The sequence below is a fragment of the Myxine glutinosa genome, chromosome 2, assembly GCF_964187855.1.
Source record: "Myxine glutinosa chromosome 2, kmMyxGlut1.1, whole genome shotgun sequence".
Taxonomy (NCBI): Eukaryota; Metazoa; Chordata; class Myxini; order Myxiniformes; family Myxinidae; genus Myxine; species Myxine glutinosa.
Window position 1 is genome coordinate 137,086,309 of NC_136262.1, and position 20,236 is coordinate 137,106,544.

The following is a 20,236-nucleotide window of genomic DNA, read 5'->3' on the forward strand; positions in this document are numbered from 1 at the left end:
TGCGGCTCAGGCGTTCCAGCGACTGATGGACAGCGTCCTGCGCGACTTGGATTTTGTCTACGTCTACCTGGACGATATCCTCGTCGCCAGCGCTTCCCGCGAAGAGCACCTACGCCACCTCCGCACGCTCTTCGAACGCCTGGGCCAGCATGGCCTGATTGTGAACCCCGCAAAGTGCCGGTTCGGCGCCGCCACAATCGATTTTCTGGGGCACCGTGTCACCAGGCACGGAGCCGTCCCCCTGCCGGCCAAGGTGGAGGCGGTGAAGGGGTTTCCGCGCCCCCGCACGATCAGAGGGCTGCAGGAGTTCCTGGGCATGGTGAACTTTTACCATCGGTTCCTGCCCCGTATCGCCCAGCTCCTGCGCCCCCTGCACGAAGCTCTCCGAGGTAAGCCGGGCAAAGGCGACGTTACCTGGACCGAGCAGATGGACACGGCGTTCACGGGCGCGAAGCTCGCCTTGGCTAACGCCACCATGCTCGCGCACCCGGCGCCCGATGCACCGATCGCCCTCACCACCGATGCCTCGGACTATGCGGTGGGCGCGGTGCACGAGCAATGGGTGCGTGGAGCTTGGCAACCGCTGGCGTTCTTTAGCCGGCAGCTTCGCCCGCCCGAACGCCGTTACAGTACCTTCGACCGCGAGTTGCTCGGACTTCACTTGGCGGTCAGGCACTTCCGCCATCTGCTCGAGGGCCGGGCGTTCACTGCCTTCGTCGACCACAAGCCGCTGATCTTCGCGATGGGCAAGGTCACCGAGCCGTGGTCGGCCCGGCAGCAGCGTCACCTCTCGGCCGTGTCCGAGTACACGACGGACATCCAGCACGTCGCGGGGAAGGACAACCCGGTGGCGGATTGCCTTTCCCGGGCCGTCGCCCACGCAGTCCACCTCGGCATCGACTATGCCCGGATGGCAGCGGACCAGGCCGCTGACCCCGACGTCCAGGCCTTGCGGACCGCCGTCACGGGCCTCCGCGTCACCGAGGTGCCGTTCGACGGCGCGGGCGCGGCCCTCTTGTGCGACGTCTCCCTCGGGCGTCCTCGCCCCATTGTGCCCGCGGGCTGGCAGCGCCAGGTGTTTGACGCCATCCACGGCCTGTCCCACCCGGGCGCGAGGGCCTCCCAAAGGCTGATCGCCGACAAGTTCGTCTGGCATGGCCTCCGGAAGGCCGTCCGCGGCTGGGCCAGGACATGCCTCGCGTGCCAGCGCGCCAAGGTGCACCGGCACACCCAGGCCCCGTTGGCCCCGTTCACGGTGCCGGAACGCCGGTTTGACCACGTCCACGTGGACCTGGTGGGACCTCTGCCCCCCTCGCGGGGTTTCACCCACGTCCTCACCATGGTGGACCGCACCACCCGGTGGCCGGAGGCCGTGCCCTTGGCGTCGACAACGGCGGCCGATGTCGCGCAGGCTTTCATCGCCACCTGGGTCGCCCGGTTCGGCGCCCCCTCAGACATCTCATCCGACCGCGGCCCCCAGTTCACCTCGGAGCTCTGGGGGGTGGTTGCGCAGGGGCTCGGGGTCCGGCTGCACCGAACCACGGCCTACCACCCCCAGGCTAACGGCCTGTGTGAGCGATTTCACCGCTCATTGAAGGCCGCGCTCCGGGCCACCCTCCGCGACGGCGGCTGGGTCGACAGGCTCCCCTGGGTCCTGCTGGGCCTCCGGACGGCGCCCAAGGAGGACCTGCGCGCATCCGCGGCGGAGTTGGTCTTCGGGCAACCGCTGCGGGTGCCGGGCGAGTTCCTCCCCGACTCCACGGCACCATGGTCCGCGGCACAGCAGCGCTCCGCTCTGCAAGAGACCGCCCAGAGGTTCGCCCCGGTGCCAACGGCATGCCACGGGCACCCACCGACGCACGTCGCCCCGGAGCTTCGCACGGCGGAGTACGTCTTCGTCCGCCACGATGCCCATCGGACACCACTGCGGCCCCCGTACGACGGGCCTTTCCGCGTGCTGGAGACCGGGGCGAAGCACTTCACCCTGGACATCGGCGGTACTCCTGACCGCGTTTCGGTAGACCGCCTCAAGCCGGCCCACCTCGATGTGGACCATCCACCGCCAGTGGCCCGACCCCCACGTCGGGGCCGCCCTCCTGCGGGCGGACCCCCGGCACCGCCCAGCCCCGCCGCCACGGCGCCCCCCGGTCCTGCACCCATCCCAGGGGCAGCCAGGGGCATCCCACCTGGTATCCCTGCACCCCGGACGCCGCTGATCGCCAGGGGGCGCTTCGGCCGGGTCATTCGTCTGCCCCACAAACTGGCCCTCCAGGTGCGCGGGAATTCTGGGGGGGCGCGTGTGGCGGACACAAAAGCCCACTGGCGTGGTGACATCATTCCACGCACCAAGTGGGCGGTGGCCACGCCCGAGGGGTAGGCGTGGCCTCATGATATACACCGGGCGACCAGCCCGGAGGAGTTCAGTGTTACAGTGTAGTCTTACAATAAAGACGTTCATATGTTACCGCTTGTCCGCTTCCTCCTTGCTCACAAGCAGCGCGCGTAACGCCGCGCTTTACCGTAATGTTTTGTCCAAGTACTGCTAAACGGTTTTTGAGTACTAAAGTACAAAAGGGTTTTTTTGTACTAAAGGGTCCAAGTACTAAAGGGTTTTGAAAGTTCTAAAATGGTGATTTGTGTCCCACAGTGTTCAAATATGTAATTCAATTGAAATAAGCAGATTTTACGGGTCGTAGGAAAAATAAATTCCAGAAGTTTACCGCGGCAAGCTTTCAATGGCGCAAATTCAGATATAATTTCTTCCATTGGCATCGAGTCCAGCATTCAGTGTTCAATGCTGAGAAGTAAGAGGTTTCCCATTTGTTTGTTGTCCCATGGTTGAACGCAGATAGTTTTCGACCTGCTTGAGGATGCTGAATGATCGTTCGCCACTACAGTTCGCCACTACATCAGCGAAAGGAAGATGGGACACAGCATGTTGACGACATTGGGGATCAAATTGAAAAGAGGGACAAAAAACATTGTATTCAGTGAATTTGTTTTGGGCCGGTCAAGACCTGGAGCCGGGAGCAAATGACCCATTTGCTCCGCTATAATCCGCCACGGATAATAACGATCCGTATAATAGCGCCTTGCTCCAAGCATATCGGGGCTTGGTGAAAGGCTCAAGCACGACAGCACTACAGCAGGCAGGTGTGCTACAAGGCCATGAAGACCGATGAAAATTAGATCCAATGGACCAACGGGCACACGAGTTTGATTAATCCCGTCAGCGAAGCCATGCGTTGTCACATCCAGTCATACAAGAAGCAACGCAGTCACGTGCGAGATGCCACCAACACAGACAGACAGTTTTGTGCTGGAATAAACAACAACAGAGAAATTATCAAAGGCGTGAGAGTTGTCCAATGAAACTACCCTGTCCTTTTGTTTGAGGTTCTGGGTCATTGCTGGACCAACAGAATAGAAAAGTTCTGATATCCTCAGCAATGATGTATTATATGACCTCTGGTCATATGAAGACTTACTTGTCTACTTGAGATTACCTCCATAAACTCTGACCTTTTTTGCATACTTACAGTCACGTGAAAAAGTAAGTACACCCCATGTAAAGTGTTGACTTTTTCAACATATTTCAATGTACAGCTATTTGATCCTCATTTCAACAATATTGATAGATAAAGGTGATATAATATAACAAATATCATGAAACATTTACATTTTGTAGTCCATTGTATAATTTAAACAAACATAAATGCAAATTTCGCATGTGGAAAAAGTAAGTACACCCCGACATTTATCACTACTTCAAATACCTAAAATTAGAATCAGGTGCACCAGCTCAGGTGCAAATGATTAGAACATCGTTAGAGATGATCTTGGAGGAACCTGCCTTATTTAAACCTCAGACATTTAGTTTGGTTTGCTCTTTGTTGTTGAAGTGTGCGGCGTCACCATGCCTAGATCAAAAGAGCTCTCTGAGGCCTTCAGAAAGATGGTTATAGATGCCTACGAGTCTGGGAAGGGATTTAAAAAGATCTCCAAAAATTTGAAATCAATCATTCGACTGTCCGGAAGATCACCTACAAGTGGAGAAGATTCCAAACAACTGCCAACTTGTTCAGGCCAGGCCGCCCCAGCAAGCTCAACCCGAGAGCAGACCGCAAGATGCTGAAAGAAGTCTCTAAGAACCCCAGAATGTCATCACGGGACCGACAGGTAGCTCTTGCCACTGTTGATGTCAAAGTGCACGAGTCTACCATTAGAATCAGGCTGCACAAATTTGATCTACATTGGAGGTAGTCAGGTTCACGATGTTTTTTCGTTCAAAAATTTTGGTAGATTAGCAAAACTATACATTTTTGGAATATTCAGAGCATGAGGAATCCAAAAATTAATGTTTACATTTGCGTAGACACCTTTGCGAAAATGACACTCAGGACAGTGATGAAGATCTGTAAAAGCATATTCCTGAACGGTATAGACCTCGTAGATCCTGTGTATAGGACTTATAGTTCAATCTGATACTACCTATAACTTCCTATAACAACCTATAACTTCAAAGGACTTGCAATATCATGTATTATGTAATACAGTTATATCACAAATATAAAGACAATGGTTTTCAATTACCTTTGTTTGTTGCTTTTCTATAATCCTGAGCACTATTTTGAGGCCTTTATTGGATTCCTTGACCCAGAAAACATAGGATTAGCATATTTAATTAAGTCTCTAGGTTGACTAGAAGCCGAGATCGCGCAAAATATGTATTTTATGGCGGCCATTTTCAAAATCCAAAATGGCGGCCATGCAGGTGTCTGTGCAAATGCCAACATTGATTTTCAGATTCTCCATGCTCTGGAGATTCCGAAAATGTACAGGTTTGCTAATCCCAAAATTTTGAAAGAAATTATATTTGTTAACATAGTGAACCTGACTATCTTCATCACTGTCCTGAGTGTCATTTTCGCAAAGGTGTCTACGCAAATGTAAACATTAATTTTTGGATTCCTCATGCTCTGAATATTCCAAAAATGTATAGTTTTGCTAATCTACCAAAATTTTGAACGAAATTATATTTGTTAACATAGTGAACCTGACTAAGGTGTGCCAGGAGGAAACCTTTGCTGTCCAGAAAGAACATCAGGGCAAGACTAAAGTTTGCCAATGAACACCTTGGCAAAGACCAGCACTTCTGGAACAATGTGCTCTGGACAGATGAGTCAAAGGTAGAGCTATTTGGCCACTGTACCAGAAGGCATGTTTGGCAAAAACCAAAGACAGCATTTGACCACAAGAACCTGATACTGACTGTAAAGCATGGTGGTGGGAATATTATGGTTTGGGGGCATAGTCAGGGCCCTTAGGGATATTTTGGGGCCGTTTGGTTCAAATTCTTCCAAAAGCACCAAATTTGGCCCAGATGTTGCCCATGCCATACTCTTTCGATTTTTGACGGGCGCCAAGACGGGCGCTCCCCCCTCCCCCCTCGGGGTCCCATATTGGCGAAATACTAAATGGCCGCCACCCAGATTAGAGGAAAATCAATTAAATAACCAAAAGGGTTGGAATCATGTATGATAGCACTTTTCAGGGGTTTTCGAGGTCGAGGAATCCAATTATGATGTTATTTTGATGATTCGAGGTCAAGGTCAACCCTCAAGGACATCTTAAAGGTCATTTCTTAGTCAAACATGTCGGTTTTTGAGTTTTTTGTCAAGATTTACGCGAGGTTCACCATTTTATGTTTCTGGGTTGGGTAATCGAACTCTGACCTTATTTTTGACAATTAGAGGAAATATTTACATGTCTATTTCCTAATTTTCAGGCATATGCAGTTCATCAGTCTAATTACAAAGGTACGGATTTTGATGTTTTATGAACTGTATGCCATATCCTTGTGTTTAATTTTTGTGCGATCATGATCAGGGTTCATGTATACATGATTGTATACATGTCATAAATATGACGGCATAGGTCAAGTGACCTGGCGGCCATGTTGGATTTTATGAAAACCTTTAAAATGGATCCCTGCCTTCACATTTCGATCGATTCATTTTGAACTTTGACCACTTATAGTACGCCATGTGATTGGATGCATATCCTAATTATGACGTCATAGGTCAGGTGACATGGCGGGATGGACCGGTATGGTCCCCGGATCATACTGCCCTTGGCGCCCGTCAAAAATCGAAAGAGTATGGCATGGGCAACATCTGCGCCAAATTTGTTGCTTTTGGAAGAATTTGAACCAAAATATCCCTAAGGGCCCTGACTAGCAGCTTTGCTGCATCAGGGCCTGGGCAGCTCACCATCATAGAATCCACTATGAATTCTTCATTGTACCAGAGGGTGCTTGAGGATAATGTGAGGCCATCTGTCGGAAAGTTGAAGCTCAACCGAAGGTGGACCTTGCAACATGACAATGACCCTAAACATACCAGTAAATCCACCAAGAAATGGCTGAAAAGAAAGAAATGGAGGGTTCTGGAATGGCCAAGTCAAAGCCCGGATCTAAATCCCATCGAGATGTTGTGGGGGGATTTGAAACGAGCTGTGCATGCAAGAAACCCCTCAAACATCGCACAGCTGAAAGAATTCTGCATGGAGGAGTAGGCAAAAATTTTCCCAGTCGATGTCAGAGACTGGTAGACAGTTATAAGAAACGCTTACTTGAGGTTGTTTCTGCCAAAGGGGGGCAATACCACCTATTAGAGCCAAGGGTGTACTTACTTTTTCCACATGCGAAATTTGCATTTATGTTTATTTAAATTATACAATGGACTACAAAATGTAAATGTTCCATGATATTTGTTATATTATATCACCTTTATCTCTCAATATTGTTGAAATGAAGATCAAATAGCTGTATGTTGAAATATGTTGAAAAAGTCAAAACTTTACATGGGGTGTACTTACTTTTTCACGTGACTGTATATTAGTAAGGGCATTTTATGAGATATTTCACAAATCTGTTAACTAAATTGTTACCAAAAAATTTCTTCACCAATATGTTTGTAAAGGTGTGTAATAACATGTGTTAAAATGTTGAAGTTCAACTCCCGTGGGAAACCCAGAAAAAATGCTGTTGAATTCGGGTACCGAAAAATTATTTTCGAGAATTTTTATTTTTTTAAATCGGCCCTTAAGTAACTTATGAGGGGTCAAATAAGGGTTTTTCATGATTCTGAGTTGATTGTTAACATTTATATTTTCACTTTTACATTTACACACAAAGTACCTTTTATTTCACATACATATATAATACTCAAGAGTTATTTCTCATTCACAATGTCAGAAGTTTCAACAGTCATTGTCTATGTCTTCTTCAGACTCAACAACATCATGACTGCAGTTTCTGCATGTAATGCCATTACAGACTCCACAGGCCGAGATGCACGTGATCCCATTCTTCCTGCAACCCATTCGATCCAACCCATTGAGTGAAAGGGTGTGTTTCCGTGAATAGAGACAACGTTTAAATCTATATTGTCTCCAACAAACTGAGTGACTGCATTGTTTGTTTCCCCAACCTCCATAAAGACCACCTGATCATTACTTGACAATTCACTTTCACTGGCTGGCACTTTGGCTGTCATCACTGATTGATCCTCAAGCGCAGCATCAACCGCAACCTCATCATTGATCTGTTCATCGGTTTCCTCCACAATGGTGTCAAGAGTGCCAGAAGTATCTGGAACATCATCTCCACTCCTACTATTAAGGAAGCAGTATTTGTAGTTTTGTGTCTCCGTGTAAGACTCAGTGTATCCCAGCCGGTGGAACTTGTTGAGCATCCATTTTGACCCAAATCTATGATCAAGTTGTATGGCAAGCCCCATTTGGTGTGGCAATACTCCAGACCGAGGTCGACAGGCCTTAATAAAATTCTGCCCCCAAACGGCAACTCTTTCGTCTGTCTTGACAATCGGTCTCAAGAACATCTGAAGGCTTGCAGGAACAAGTGTCAGCTGACTATCGATGTCAGTCATACTGTGTGTGGTGGGGTATGACTTTGGACCTAAATCAATCAAGGCAATATCATTGGATATGAACTTGAGTGCCGTCTTTATGATCTGAGTCTTCTCATCTCCATGGTCAAGATTAGCATGATGCACTCGCAGAATATTGTCGGTGCCATCTTTGAGACAGAGTACATCTGCCCTTCTTTCCTGTGTTGTGAAATACAAGGTGTCTTCGTATTTCTCTAGAAGTTTTATCTTTAGCCAATGCTTTGAATAAGAAAGGCTCTTCTCTGGTGACTGATCAAACTCCTGCAGCTTTTCATGGACTTGGTCCATGTTCATTACCCCATGCTCTAATTCTGAGTCTAACCATTCGCAGAATTCAATAAAAACTGCCTCTCGCTCCTCATCAATACTCCTCTGTCCTCTCTTCCTTTTTCCTTCCTCATCAGTCTTGGACAAACTGTCACCTCTCGCAAACATAAGTTTGCATCGCAAATGGTACAGTGTTTCTTCTGCTACCAAGTCGTTGATCCCTTCCAGGCGTCCAGTGACTTCAGTGCCCCAGTCATCCCCGCGACTCCGTGCTGTCTTCAGCAAGCTTGCCTTCAGTGTATCTGCAGTCAAATTATCTGGCACTCTGTATTTCTTTCTAGCTTGTGCTGGATTATTTTTGTAGAGCTGGGCTGGTTGGTTGCAAAGAATGCATACATCCTTATACAGGAGGTCAACTGACTGTGATCTTCTAGAACTGCAGCCAGTTGATGAACTGAACTCACAAGTAGTGCGTCTTCTCTTCAACTTTGATGACTCTTTCTCTGCCTTTGATGCTTGAGCTGACTTCTTGGTGGTTGCAACAAGGTTGTTGTACAGATCATTTTTACACTTCTGGTGGTACCTCAGTTTTCCTTCCGTTTGAGCCTCCTTCATACGTTCCACAACAGTAACATTTTCGACAGTTTCTGCTTGTTTCAATAAAGTTGAGTATCCCTTTGGAGTTGCCTGTATGAGCCTTTCAGCTGGTGTATCCGAGCGTGCACAGATGAAGCAATTGAGCACAGGTGGAGTAACGTCTTCATCCATATTGCTGGACTCCATGTCCTGCAAAGTAGAAAATGAGATATATTTAGAAATTATTTTTCCACAAAGGAGTGTCTGTGGTGAAATATAAATGTTAACAATCAACTGAGAATCATGAAAAACCCTTATTTGACCCCTCATAAGTTACTTAAGGGCCGATTAAAAAAAATGAAAATTCTCGAAAATAATTTTTCGGTACCCGAATTCAACAGCTTTTTTTCTGGGTTTCCCACGGGAGTTGACCTTCAACATTTTAACACATGTTATTACACACCTTTACAAACATATTGGTGAAGAAATTTTTTGGTAACAATTTAGTTAACAGATTTTCATATGTTTCCCTTACTATATAGAACAGATGTAACAAACACATTTTATTTTTGGCATAAACTGCCTGAACTATTACCAAATCTTATTAGTGGCTGTGGTGACCCGAAAATAGTAAATAAAAAAACATCCCAAGTAAATTCAGGGTTTAGGATATTAAATTTGTGGTGACTGCAAAATATACTTGTGGAGAACCCAGATTATATATGAAGACCACACGGTTTGTGTGCCCTAACTTTTATTGAGAACAGATAAAACAAGCCCGATAGTCTGACAATGGTGCAGCCAGGCTTGGATCTGCTGTCCCCCTGTCATCTGACCCAATCCTCAGCCTTGATTGGTTGATGTTTGCGAGGGACATACATACATACACCGGATGGACAGACAAACGCTGTTCCAAACAGCGTTGCCCTGCAGGCTACGTCGTAAAAATGTGGCTGCTGAACCATGTGACCGATGATATCTTTTTTTTTTTCTTGACCAATTTATCCTTCGATCATGCTCAATGAATTTCATACTGATCGGATCAAGTGTTCTACCTATCGGTTTATGACGTCATAATCAAGACACCTATGACATCATCATTAACATATGTTATTCCCCATGGGGATTACTTTACAATGAGCCATGTCTCAATTTTTTCCATGGAGTGGTTGTGCAAGGTTTTTCGGTGTTTCCCCCATACCACTTGGCCTATGACGTCACAATTATCACTAAAAATATTATACAGGATAAGGCGCTCCTATGGTGAAAACCTCGCGTCAATCGGACCACGAGTTGCAGAGAAAACGAAGTTTAAAGGGAATAAACCCGCAAAATGCCGCTGGAGGGGACATACAGTACATACGTACATACAGACGGACAGACAAACGCTGTTCCGGATGGCATTGTCCTTCGGGCTAAGCCGTAAAAAAAAGTTCATCAAGACTACAAGTTGCTTTGTAGGGCAGAATGCCAAGCATCTTTTGTATTGTTCCTTGGGCGTTTTATTTCCTGTGATGCAAACACAGCTAAACAGGACAAACCTGACAAGGTCTCTTCAAAGCGACAGCTGAATTTGTAAATAATCTCCATTAGGCATAGAATTTCCATCATAGAGTTTGTGTGTTTGATCAAACGTGGCTCTGCTGGGATCTGCTTTTTGATGTATTTAAATTGACTTGGAACTCCGTTATTCTTGACCCTTATCCAGGAGAACATGTCGATTACTGTGGCTATTCTGTCCTTCCAATGGCCATTCAACAAGACATCCTCATTGCAGTAGCATCAAATAACATGTCCGAGATAAACCTGAGCAACACCAACCCACGGTACTGGTAAGTTGATTCACCCACCAGATCATAGAGCATATTGTAATGGCACACAGAGTGGAGTTATTTCATATGTATGTGTATGTTGTTAAGACCGGCGTGCGGATGCACTGGTAACCCGGAAGGAGTCACCGCACAAGAGAATGAAGACAAAGTGCCCTGGTATTGTTTTAGAAGTGAAACCAACAAACGACAGGAGGCCCCAGGAAGTCCCTAATATGTCTACCGTAGATGCAATAGTATAAATAAAGTAATATGACTTGCCCAATGAAATAAGCACGAACTTCACATACAGTAACACAGCTATAGTAAATGTTAACTCGTGACTCTCAGCGTGGAAAATCGGTTAAATCGAGCAATTCGCAGGTTAAACCTAGCAGGTCACAAATGGGTGAAAGGTAGACGAAAACCCCGTCGGTCTGCTCAAAATTCGGAGGGTGCGCACAAATAGTGAAGCAGATGCAGAGGGGTCGAACTAGTCCTCAGAAGGTGAATGCCCAAGTCACCGAAGGATACGATTTACCTGTTAAAACTGTACCGCTGGTAATAAAGATGGCAATTTCAAGATGAAAAGGACAATTTGCTTGATGGGCAAGAGAGGTTCCACGGACCATAAGCTCCGAAAGCTGGCACCAGTCAGCAGTGGCGTAGTTAGGGTTTGTGCTTCCTGGGGCCAAAGGTAAATACTAGCGCCCCACAGGCACTGGCATAATCAGAAATCCTCTTCTTCACACGTCACTTCCGGTTCATGATTGGTTTCCAGTCAATTGAACAGGACCGTCTATTTTGTTTCATAGCCACCGACACCGACACACAGGACATTTATACCTGGTGTTGGCTTAGCGGTTAGGGTGCCGGTTTGGGATCCTAGGATCCTGGGTTCGAATCCCGGTCAGTCACTGAATTAACACCAGGGGGGTTGACTCAGCCTGTTCATCCTTCCGAGGTCGGCAAATTGAGTACCAGTTCACTGGTAATTCCCTGTGTGTCGCAAGACACCAGGGTTGGCGGCAGGAAGGGCATCTGGCCATAAAACATTGCTTCAAAAAGGGGACCACGGTGCCCGAAAACCAACCCCTGCTCTGTGGGGAAAAATGGCCTCTAAAGGTGGTTTTTATCCACCGACACACCACTGAACCACGCTCGTTTACCTGCCTGGTAAAGCTTGGTGTTGGCCCACCGTTAAGGTGGCTGGCTTAAGATCTTAGGGTCTTGAGTTTGAAAACCCGTTGTGCTGTTGAAATGCATCCAGGTGGGTAGACTCAGTCTGTCATCCTTCCGAGATCAGCAAGGTGAGTATATCACCTTACTGGTAACTGGGGCACCGCATCAGCGGCCCAGCCGCACTTCCAGAAAATGATGCAACCAGCAGACACAAGCTGCACACGAAATAACAACCTGTCTGGTAGATTGACAGACAGTGGCGTAGTTTTGGCGTTGATTTAGTCTCAGCCACCTCGGCTTTATATCGACCTCGTATGTAGAAATCGCTGTCCTTGCTTTAATTGTGGCAAAGTCGTGCAGAGTTTCGTCAAAGTTAATTTTATGGGCAACTTCACTTTCTATGGATAAGATTCACACGCCTGTCCTCGTCATACGTCATGGTGTATCTTGTGTGTACATGCAGGCCGGGCTTAAGGAAACTCTACCCGTGAAAGAGACAACAAATTAAGAGAGTTTTTTATTACAATTATCCTCGGATGGCCGCACACATTATAAAGAGTGTGAAATTAAAGGAAAGTGGGGATTCCAATGAGGACGTCGAAAGGAAAAGAGAGGCGGACAAGGAAGTTCAATAACTAACCGGACACGTGATCCTGGCCGGCGCTAATTGGGCTCGAACGGTGAAACATCTGATCGATCTCCTCTCCGTATTACAGATTGCGTGACATCTTCTGTTGGAAGATTGAAAAAACAATTCGATAAGGTAAGGTAAGGGATTTACGCATCTGGCGGACCCATAATTAGGAACACTGATTATTTACTGTGCGGAGGTAATTAACAATTACGAAAAATGTTAAACCGGATGGAAATAGTTTGTAAACATTGACGTGACACATGTAAACATTGACGTGACACATGTAAGCATTGACGTGACACATGTAAACATTGACGTGACACATGTAAACATTGACGTGACACATGTAAACATTGACGGGACACATGTAAACATTGACGTGACACATGTAAACATTGACGGGACACATGTAAACATTGACGTGACACATATAAACATTGACGTGACACATGTAAACATTGACGTGACACATTGGAAGTGGCACGGAGTTTAAAATGTAAAAGGTGGTTGTGAAAGCTACATCGTGCTCTCACGAATCCTTGTATTGTAATTTATATACAGTACAACCAACAATTATTTGGGGGTGTCCTTTGGTGCCCCATCCACATTAGAGCTCAGGGCGGCGATTGGCTCCATTAGATATGGATTTATCATTATCATCCACTGTATAAAACACAATATCAGTGTGTGTGTTTGTACAGATGTCTGTCCTCCTTCATAAGGGTGGGTTTTAAAGGCCAAAACTTTTAACACTAATCTGTGTTCACTGCGGTCTATTTTTGAGGATAAAACATTTTCCATGAAAGAGTAATTATGGCTCTTCTCTTGGAATTGTAGATGGCGGCTTGTAAACCGAGCCTCAAGGGCGGTGTACAGAAGCGTTTTTTTTAAATAACAATAAATACAATGTGCAGAGAGGTGAAATTTGATGCACGTGATGTGAAGTGCGCACAGAGTAAAACGAGTGTTCATTTACATCCGTCGGATGTCTAATAAATAAATAAGATATTGTGGCGGACACGATGGCTCGTTGGCGCAGTGACATAATTCCGCGCACCAGTGGGTCTCGGCCACGCCCCAGGTGAGGCGTGGCCTCCGGATATACACGCGGGCTCGCAGCCCCGAGCACGGCAGTGCTGACGAGTGAGCATCGAATAAAGAGCTCGACCTAACCTAAAGCGTTGTGGCCTACCTTTGTTTAACGTGTGTGCCCAGCACCCACACTGGTGACCCCCACTGGTTCAGCCGTTGCTGTCCCCCGAACGCGCCATGGCCATCAACGCTGTCGCGATAAAGCTCCCGGAGTTCTGGGAAGTGCAGGCCGACACCTGGTTTCTACAGGCCGAGGCCCAATTCCAGCTCCGGGGCGTCACGACGGACGACACAAGGTACTTTTACGTGGTTGCTGCCCTTGGATCCGGCACGGCCGCCCGAGTCGTGTCCTTCCTCCGGCACCCGCCGAACGAGGGCAAGTACGCGGCGCTCAAGCGACTTCTCCTCGACACGTTTGGCCTCACAGAGGCCGACCACGCTGACCGTCTTTTGGACCTCCCGTCCTCGGCGACACACGACCGCCCGCCCGCATGGATTACATGCTGTCCCTGCTCGGCGACGGCCGCGCGGATTTCCTTTTCCGTGCTCTCTTCCTCCGCCAGATACCTGTACAGGTACGGCTCGCGCTGGCCGGTTCGACCATTACGGAACCGCGCGCCCTGGCCAGGGAGGCGGACAAGTTTTTCGCAGCCCACGACGCACGGCCGGCATATAGCACGGCCGTCGTGGATCCCGGCGCCGCGCATGGCATGAGTGGTTCGGATCGCCACGTGGCATGGCGTTCGGATCCTCCCGAACACGGCGCAGGTTGTGCGGATCCGCGCGTGGCCGCTGCCACACCCCGCCCACCACCGTCGTCACAACCGGCGCGACAACCACCACCGGGCCAGACCTGGTGCCACTTCCATACCAGGTTCGGCCACAAGGCCAGGTCCTGCCGCCCGCCTTGTACTTTTGGCAGGTCGGGAAACAGCCAGGCCGGCGCTCGCTTCCTGCCATGAGCGTCGGCCATACGGGCAGCCTTCTGTTCATAACAGACACCTCCTCGGGTCGTCGCTTCCTGTGCGACACAGGAGCGCAGGTGAGCGTCCTCCCTGACTCCGCGTCCAACAAGCAAGCTGAGGGCTGGGCCCCGCTTTGCTTGCCGCCAACGGCACGCCCATCCGCACGTTCGGGAAGTGTTGTCTCTCGCTGCGGTTCGGGGGGCAGCGCTTTCAGTGGTCGTGCGTTACCGCTAGTGTCCCCATGGGCCTACTCGGGGCGGACTTCCTCTGTGCGCATGGGCTGTTGGTGGACGTGAGGCACAGACGCCTTGTCCAAGCCGAAACCTTCAGCTCGCTTGCTTGCATGCTGAGCAGTTCGTTGAGCAGCTCCCTGGGCGGCTCACCGAGCGGCTCGCCAAGCGGCTTGCTGAGCGGTTCGGTCCCGGCGAAGTTGGTCTGCACGCTTCCGGCAGCGGACGTGTTTACCCGCCTCCTCGCCAGTTTCCCGGCCCTCACGCGGCCCACCTTCTCGGCGGTGGCCATCAAGCACGGGGTGGAGCATCACATCCCCACCGTCGGGCCACCGGTCTATGCCCGGGCGCGCCGCCTCGACCCGGCGAAGCTCGCCATGGCGCAGGAGGAGTTCGCCACGCTGGAGCGACTGGGCATCGTCCGGCGCTCCAACAGCGCATGGGCATCGCCGCTGCACATTGTGCCTAAGCCCGGCGGTGGGTGGCGGCCGTGCGGAGACTACCGCCGCCTCAACGATGCTACCACCCCCGACCGCTACCCGGTCCCTTACATCCAGGACTTTTCCGCCCGCTTGGCGAAAATGTCCCTCTTCTCCAAGGTGGACCTCATCCGCGGATACCACCAGGGCCCCGTCAGGCCGGAGGACATACCGAAGACGGCCGTCATCACACCATTCGGCCTCTTCGAGTTTCTGCGGATGCCCTTCGGGTTGAAGAATGCGGCCCAGGCGTTCCAGCGGCTTATGGACAGCGTCTTGCGCGACTTGGACTTCGTGTACGTCTACCTGGACGACATCCTCGTCGCAAGCGCGTCCCGTGAGGAGCACCTCCGCCATCTCCGCACGCTCTTCGAACGCCTGGGCCGGCATGGCCTGATCATAAACCCCGCCAAGTGCCGGTTCGGCGTCACCGAAATCGACTTTTTGGGGCACCGCATCACCAGGCACGGGGCCATCCCCTTACCGGCCAAGGTGGAGGCGGTCAGGGGTTTTCCGCGCCCCCGCACGATCAAGGGGCTCCAGGAGTTCCTGGGCATGGTGAACTTTTATCACCGTTTCCTGCCCCGCATCGCCCAGCTCCTGCGCCCCCTGCACGAGGCCCTCCGGGGGAAGCTGGGCAAAGGCGACGTTGCCTGGACAGAGCAGATGGACGCGGCGTTCGCAGGCGCGAAGCTCGCCTTGGCTAACGCCACCATGCTCGCGCACCCGGCGCCCGATGCACCGATCGCCCTCACCACCGACGCATCGGACTACGCGGTGGGCGCGGTGCACGAGCAATGAGTGAAGGGAGCTTGGCAGCCGCTGGCGTTTTTTAGCCGGCAGCTCCGCCCGCACAAACGGCGGTCCAGTACCTTCGACCGCGAGCTGCTCGGGCTCCACCTGGCGGTCCGGCACTTCCGCCATCTGCTCGAGGGCCGCCCGTTCGCGGCCTTCGTCGACCACAAGCCCCTGGTCTTCGCGATGGCCAAGGTCGCCGAGCCGTGGTCGGCCCGGCAGCAGCGTCACCTCTCGGCCGTGTCCGAGTACACGACGGACATCCGGCACGTCGCGGGGAAGGACAACCCAGTGGCGGATTGCCTTTCCCGGTCCGTCGCCCACGCGGTCCACCTGGGGATCGACTATGCCCGGATGGCGGCGGACCAGTCCGCCGACCCCGCCGTCCAGGCTTTTCGGACCGCCGTCACGGGCCTCCGCATCACCGAGGTGCCGTTCGATGGCGCGGGCACGGCCCTCTTGTGCGACATCTCCCTCGGCCGGCCTCGCCCCATCGTGCCCGCTGGCTGGCAGCGCCGGGTTTTTGACGCCATCCACGGCCTGTCCCACCCGGGCACGAAGGCCTCCCAGAAGCTGGTCGCCGACAACTTCGTCTGGCATGGCCTCCGGAAGGCCGTCCGTGATTGGGCCAGGACGTGCCTCGCGTGCCAGCGCGCGAAGGTTCACCGCCACACCCAGGCCCCGTTGGCCCCGTTTACGGTGCCCGAACGTCGGTTCGACCACGTTCACGTGGACTTGGTGGGACCTCTGCCACCCTCGCGGGGTTTCACCCACGTCCTCACCATGGTGGACCGCACCACCCGGTGGCCGGAGGCCGTGCCTTTGGCAGCAACGACGGCGGCGGACGTCGTGCAGGCGTTCATCGCCACTTGGGTTGCCCGGTTCGGCGCCCCCTCGGACATCTCGTCCGACCGCGGCCCCCAGTTCACCTCGGAGCTCTGGGGAGCGGTAGCGCGGGGGCTCGGTGTCCAGCTGCACCGCACCACGGCCTACCACCCCCAGGCCAACGGCCTGTGCAAGCGCTTCCATCGCGCCATGAAGGCCGCGCTCCGTGCCAGCCTCCGCGACGGCGGCTGGGTCGACAGGCTCCCCTGGGTCCTGCTGGGCCTCAGGACGGCGACCAAGGACGACCTGCGCACATCCGCGGCGGAGGTGGTCTTCGGACAACTGCTGCGGGTGCCGGGCGAGTTCCTCCCCGACTCCACGGCACCATGGTCCGCGGCGCAGCAGCGCTCCGCCCTGCAGGAGACCGCCCGGAGGTTCGCCCCGGTGCCGACGGCGCACCACGATTGCCCGCCAACGCACGTCGCCCCGGAGCTTCGCACGGCGGAGTACGTGTTCCTCCGCCACGACGCCCACCGGACACCGCTGCGGCCCCCATACGACGGGCCCTTCCGCGTGCTGGAGACCGGGGCGAAGCATTTCACCCTGGACATCGGCGGTACTCCTGACCGCGTCTCCGTGGACCGCCTCAAGCCGGCCCACCTCGACTTGAACCACCCCCCGCCAGCGGCTCTGCCCCCGCGTCGGGGCCGCCCCCCGGCGGGCGGACCCCCTGCACCGCCCAACCCCGCCGTCACGCCACCCCCCTGCCCTGCACCCATCCCAGATGCCGCCAGAGGCATCCCAGATGGCATGGGATGGCTGGCACCCCAGACGCCGCCAGCCGCCAGGGGGCGCTTCGGCCGGGTTATCCGGTTGCCCCGCAAGCTGACCCTTCAGGTGCGCGGGAATTCTGGGGGGGCGCGTGTGGCGGACACGATGGCTCGCTGGCGCAGTGACATAATTCCGCGCACCAGTGGGTCTCGGCCACGCCCCAGATGAGGCGTGGCCTCTACACGCGGGCTCGCAGCCCCGAGCACGGCAGTGCTGACGAGTGAGCATCGAATAAAGAGCTCGACCTAACCTAAAGCGTTGTGGCCTACCTTTGTTTAACGTGTGTGCCCAGCACCCACAATATAAGCACACCTGACACGAGGCTGAGGTTTCAGACTTTGTCACGCTCACGAGGCTGCACCGTCAAATAAGCTGTTCCAACCCCGACGGACTTTTTACTCGTCAAATATTCATTAACAACTGAATCACTAAAGCAAAAAAAAAACTGAAAAGAAAATTAAAGTTGTTTAAAAAGGACAAAGCATGTGGAGAGGTGAGGGGAGGGGAGTGATGGAGGGAGTGGGATTTAAGGGGAGGAAGAGAGGAGTGAAGGAGGTGGGAGTGGGGAAGGGACAAGGGAGTGGGGGAAAGAGGAGTGTGAAAGAGAGGGAAGGGACAGGGAAATGGGGGAGACAGAGGGTTGGGGTGGGGGGGAAGTTGAGAGGGGAGGGGGAGAGAGGGAGAAGGGGAGGGGGAGAGAGGAGGGGGATACTAGAGACAGGGGAGTGGTGGAGACGAGAGAGTGGGGGAGGGCAAGGAGTGGGGGAGGTTGAGGAGTGGAAAGGGCGAGGAGTGGGGGAGACAGGGGAGGGAGAGATGAGTGGTGGAGAGAGGGGAGTGGTGGGAAGTGGGGAAGGGACAGGGGAGTGGTGGGAAGTGGGGAAGGGACAGGGGAGTGGGGGGGGGAGGAGTGGGGGTAGGGAGGGCATTGGGGGGACAGAGAGAAGAGTGGTGGGGAGAGGGGAGTAGTGGGAAAGGGACATGGGAGTGGGGGGAAAGTGGGGAGTGGGTGTAGGGAGGGCAGTGGGGGGAGAGAAAGAGATAGAGGGAGAGGGAGAGGAGGGGAGTGGGGAAGGGACAGGGGAGTGGGGAGAGAGAGGGTTGGAGGAGGTGGAGGCAAGAGGGGTGGGAGAGAAGGTGAGGGAGACAGGAGGAGGATACTTTTGCTAGCTTTGCCTGTCACTTGAGATGGGTACTCTTCTAGTCATTTCAATATTATGTCATTGATACAATGATACACCTACTCACATAATATGCAGTCAGACAGACAAACAAACTCAAATTCAATACCCTCTCCTGTGAGTTGCTGTCTCCATATGCGGGTTTCAGGAGTTGGAACGGCGCCCTCGCAGGTCTCAAATTTGTGTGTGTGTGTGTGTGTGTGTGTGTGTGTGTGTGTGTGTGTGTGTGTGTGTGTGTGTGTGTGTGTGTGTGTGTGTGTGTGTGTTCATATGTGCATGTATATGCATGTATGTATGTGTAAATTGCTGTTGTTGGCTGCTATCTCGACACGTGGGTGGGTTTCAGGAGATGGAATGGAGATCCACCAGGTCTCAAAGTATCCACTCCTCGGGTATATACAGTCACGTGAAAAAGTAAGTACACCCCATGTAAAGTTTTGACATTTTCAACATATTTCAACATGCAGCTATTTGATCTTCATTTCAACAATATTGACAGATAAAGGTGATATAATATAACAAATATCATGAAACATTTACATTTTGTAGTCCATTGTATAATTTAATTAAACATAAATGCAAATTTCGCATGTGGAAAAAGTAAGTACACCCTTGGCTCTAATAGGTGGTATTGTCCCCTTTGGCAGAAACAACCTCAAGTAGGCGTTTCTTGTAATTGTCTACCACTCTACCAGTCTCTGACATAGACTGGGAGAAATTTTTGCCCACTCCTCCATGCAGAATTCTTTCAGCTGTGCGATGTTTGAGGGGTTCTCGCATGCACTGCTCATTTCAAATCCCCCCACAACATCTCGATGGGATTTAGATCCGGGCTTTGACTTGGCCATTCCAGAACCCTCCATTTCTTTCGTTTCAGCCATTCCTTGGTGGATTTACTGGTATGTTTAGGGTCATTGTCATGTTGCAAGGTCCACCTTCGGTTGAGCTTCAACTTTCCGACAGATGGCCTCACATTATCCTCAAGCACCCTCTGGTACAATGAAGAATTCATCGTGGATTCTATGATGGTGAGCTGCCCAGGCCCTGATGCAGCAAAGCTGCCCCAAACCATAATATTTCCACCACCATGCTTTACAGTTGGTATCAGGTTCTTGTGGTCAAATGCTGTCTTTTGTTTTTGCCAAACATGTCTTCTGGTACTGTGGCCAAATAGCTCTACCTTTGACTCATCTGTCCAGAGCACATTGTTCCAGAAGTGCTGGTCTTTGCCTAGGTGTTCATTGGCAAACTTTAGTCTTGCCCTGATGTTCTTTCTGGACAGCAAAGGTTTCCTCCTGGCACACCTCCCATGTAGATCAAATTTGTGCATCCTCTTTCTAATGGTGGACTCGTGCACTTTGACATCAACAGTGGCAAGAGCTACCTGTAGGTCCCGTG

The 20,236-nt window shown here is 51.6% G+C and overlaps 1 protein-coding gene across 2 annotated transcripts in view; it reads left to right on the plus strand.

The window, feature by feature from the left end:
• Positions 1-20,236, plus strand: part of GALK2 (galactokinase 2) — a 103,694-nt gene that overhangs the window by 31,313 nt on the left and 52,145 nt on the right. For both annotated transcript variants that reach the window (XM_068107041.2, XM_068107040.2), the window contains exon 3: positions 10,525-10,648. In XM_068107041.2, the coding sequence (XP_067963142.2) occupies positions 10,563-10,648 (86 nt within the window). In that variant the 5' untranslated portion in view covers positions 10,525-10,562. The remainder of the gene's footprint in view (positions 1-10,524; positions 10,649-20,236) is intronic.